This window comes from Setaria italica, chromosome V (genome assembly GCF_000263155.2).
Source record: "Setaria italica strain Yugu1 chromosome V, Setaria_italica_v2.0, whole genome shotgun sequence".
NCBI classification, from domain to species: Eukaryota; Viridiplantae; Streptophyta; class Magnoliopsida; order Poales; family Poaceae; genus Setaria; species Setaria italica.
The window spans coordinates 35,255,141-35,257,972 of NC_028454.1; the positions used below are offsets into that span (position 1 = coordinate 35,255,141).

The window sequence follows — 2,832 nt, forward strand, 5'->3', positions numbered from 1 at the left end:
AGTTAACAGACGAATGTGAGAGAAGTGAGAGCGTTAAAAAAAAAAAAGCAAAACAGCAAAACGAAAATTTGGGCCTATCCTCCATTGCAAGCATTAACGAATTGGTAAAGTTAATAGGAGGGCCAACATATCCACCGTGTTAACATGACACGAGTACTCTCTAGAGCATGGTATTGTTTATCAACTACATTATATTCTAGAAGTATTTCGGGGTAACATGGAGATTGTGGTGCTTGTACGTCCTCGCTCTCCAACTACTCCTACTTCGCTGAACAACCCATGCTCTTGTATCTGCCAGCACGCAGCACAATTTAATAGCACATCTTTTAGAACGCACAGACAAAGGCACGTCCAATGGAGCCGGCAGCTGGTGGAGGGCAGCAGGCAAGGCGACGACCTGCCCTCCTCGCCCTCCTCTCCACGTCGCTGCTCCTCAACGCCGTCTTCCTCGCGCACCACTTGTTCCGGCCGTCCCGGGTTCTCAGCGCGGTCGGCGACGGCGGTGGCAGCAGCTGCGGGCTGAGCTGGACGCTGCAGGCGGCTAGGGAGGCCGAGGCGGTGGCCGCCGTTGACTGCTCGGGTCACGGCCAGGTGTTCTTGGATGGCGTCGCCGGCGAGGATGGGCGGCCCGGGTGCGAGTGCAACGCCTGCTTCGCCGGGCGGGACTGCTCCCTCCACACGCCCAACTGCACCGCCGACGCCGACAGGTACGCGATCCCGGCGTGAATTAATCGATCGCCCTCTACTCTGTACCTTATGTCTTGGTGTGCAAATGTTGGGAAGTGATCATGTCTAATCCTAGCTCCGACACGGCGATGAGACGATTAATCCTAAAACCTCGTCTATTAATCCTGTTCTCTGTGTCTAATTCTGGTCCTGGTCCTGGTCCTTTTGTGTCGCGTTCGTACTCGGCCGCATCGCAGACCATGACGCTTTGCGTGCCAGCTTCCTGGCCCTGCATCTGACTGCTGTCGCCGGTCCTGTTCTCATCCTGTGCACGATTCGATCAGCGGGAACCCGTTGTTCCTGGAGCCATACTGGCGGCGGCACGCGGCCGCCAGCGCCGTTGTGATCTCCGGGTGGCACCGCATGAGCTACATCGCCACTGGCATTGAAAAAATGTTCCAATCCGTGGAGCTCGAGCGCCAGATCCGGCGCCTGCACAGGGCCGTCGGCAACGCCGTCGTCGACGACAAGCACGTGGTCTTCGCCGCCGGCTCCATACAGCTCATCAACGCGCTCGTGCACGCGCTCTCCCCGGACGCCAACGCCGCCTCGCCGCCGGCCCGTGTGGTCGCCACCGCGCCGTATTACCCGGTAAGCCGGCCTCTCTCCACATATATTCAGAGATGGGGTCAATCGAACAAGTCATCGTTGAATCTCTACAACCATTGATCGATTGTGCAGATTTACAGGACACAGACGAAGATGTTCGACGGCCGCGAGTACAGATGGGGCGGGACCACGGCTCTGTGGGTCAACGCGTCGCGGAACTCCACCGATGGCTTCATCGAGTTCGTCACGTCGCCCAACAACCCGGACGCCCAGCTCTACGAGCCCGTCCTCGGCGGCTCGGCCCCGGTGATCGTCGACCACGCCTACTACTGGCCGCACTTCACGCACATCCCGGCGCCGGCCGACGAGGATGTCATGATGTTCACCATGTCCAAGCCCTCCGGGCACGCCGGCAGCAGATTCGGGTTCGTCGCGTAGCAAGCATGGTTCACGAATTATATAATTGTATAGAGACGACAGAGAGAGGCAATGACACATCTCCTGTGCGTGCATTACGCAGGTGGGCACTGATCAGGGACGAGAACGTGGCCAAGAGGGCCAACGATTACGTGCAGAACAGCATCATGGGCGCGTCCCGGGATACCCAGCTGCGGATGCTGGGGATCGTGAAGATCATGCTGGCCAATCTGCACGGCAAGGAGGACATCTTCGCCTTCGGGCACGACGTGATGAGAACCAGATGGCGCAGGCTGAACGCCGTCGTGTCGCGCTCCCGCCGCATCTCGCTGCAGAGGATGGCTCCCGAGTACTGCACCTACTTCAAGCGGATCAGAGAGCCATCGCCAGGTCAGCAGCAACTCAATTTTTTTTATATCTACATCGCATCTCAAAGCATTTTCTATTGAACTTCTTGGCTCTTGCAACTGTACTCGGTGGACAGGCTATGCATGGGTGAAGTGTGAGATGGAGGAAGACGACGACTGCTACGAGGCGCTGCTGAAGGCAAAGATCATCACACGTTCAGGCGCTCGCTTCGAAGCTAGCAGCCGGTACACGAGGTTGAGCCTCCTCAAGACGGATGACGACTTCGAAGTCCTCATGGAGAGGGTTACGGATCTTGTCAATGCCGAGAATTACGACGAGCCTGCCTCGAGCTCCACGACTTTGGTAATGTAAAGGGAACTTCCATGGACCATGGGCACCCAAAAGTGCCGGAACGTTCAACCCAGAAAATAACTGTCTCTCTGCTTAACCTGGAGAGTAACTGGGAACATATTGCAGATGTTTTTCTTACGTTTGGAAACTCGACGATTCAGGTAGTGTGAAAAACGCGTCCCAAAGGTGGATTGAGTACTTCACTCGAAAGATCTGCATTGCCTGACACATCACTCTGCTGGCTGGACCGTTGGATACGTTACGGCCGGTGACAGCCTAATTCCAATTGTGCCTGTCCATTCATCTTTTGGAGATTATTATCTCCACAGTCACTCACTACCCGCCGCACAACATAGCTTTTATGAGAGTGAAGCTTCTGACTTGGGATAACTACAAGTGTTTGGGGTATGATCCATATCATGGTGCCGAACATCTTCTGAC

At 55.8% G+C, this 2,832-nt stretch overlaps 1 protein-coding gene across 1 annotated transcript; it reads left to right on the forward strand.

Moving 5' to 3' along the window:
• The first annotated feature begins 302 nt into the window (after positions 1-302).
• LOC101763541 (alliin lyase) lies at positions 303-2,594 on the forward strand. The gene is made up of 5 exons (XM_004969701.3): positions 303-707; positions 1,011-1,317; positions 1,408-1,700; positions 1,796-2,082; positions 2,177-2,594. The coding sequence occupies exons 1-5, from the start codon at positions 355-357 to the stop codon at positions 2,410-2,412; spliced, it is 1,476 nt and encodes a 491-aa protein (XP_004969758.1). The 5' UTR covers positions 303-354; the 3' UTR covers positions 2,413-2,594.
• The last annotated feature ends 238 nt before the right edge of the window (positions 2,595-2,832 follow it).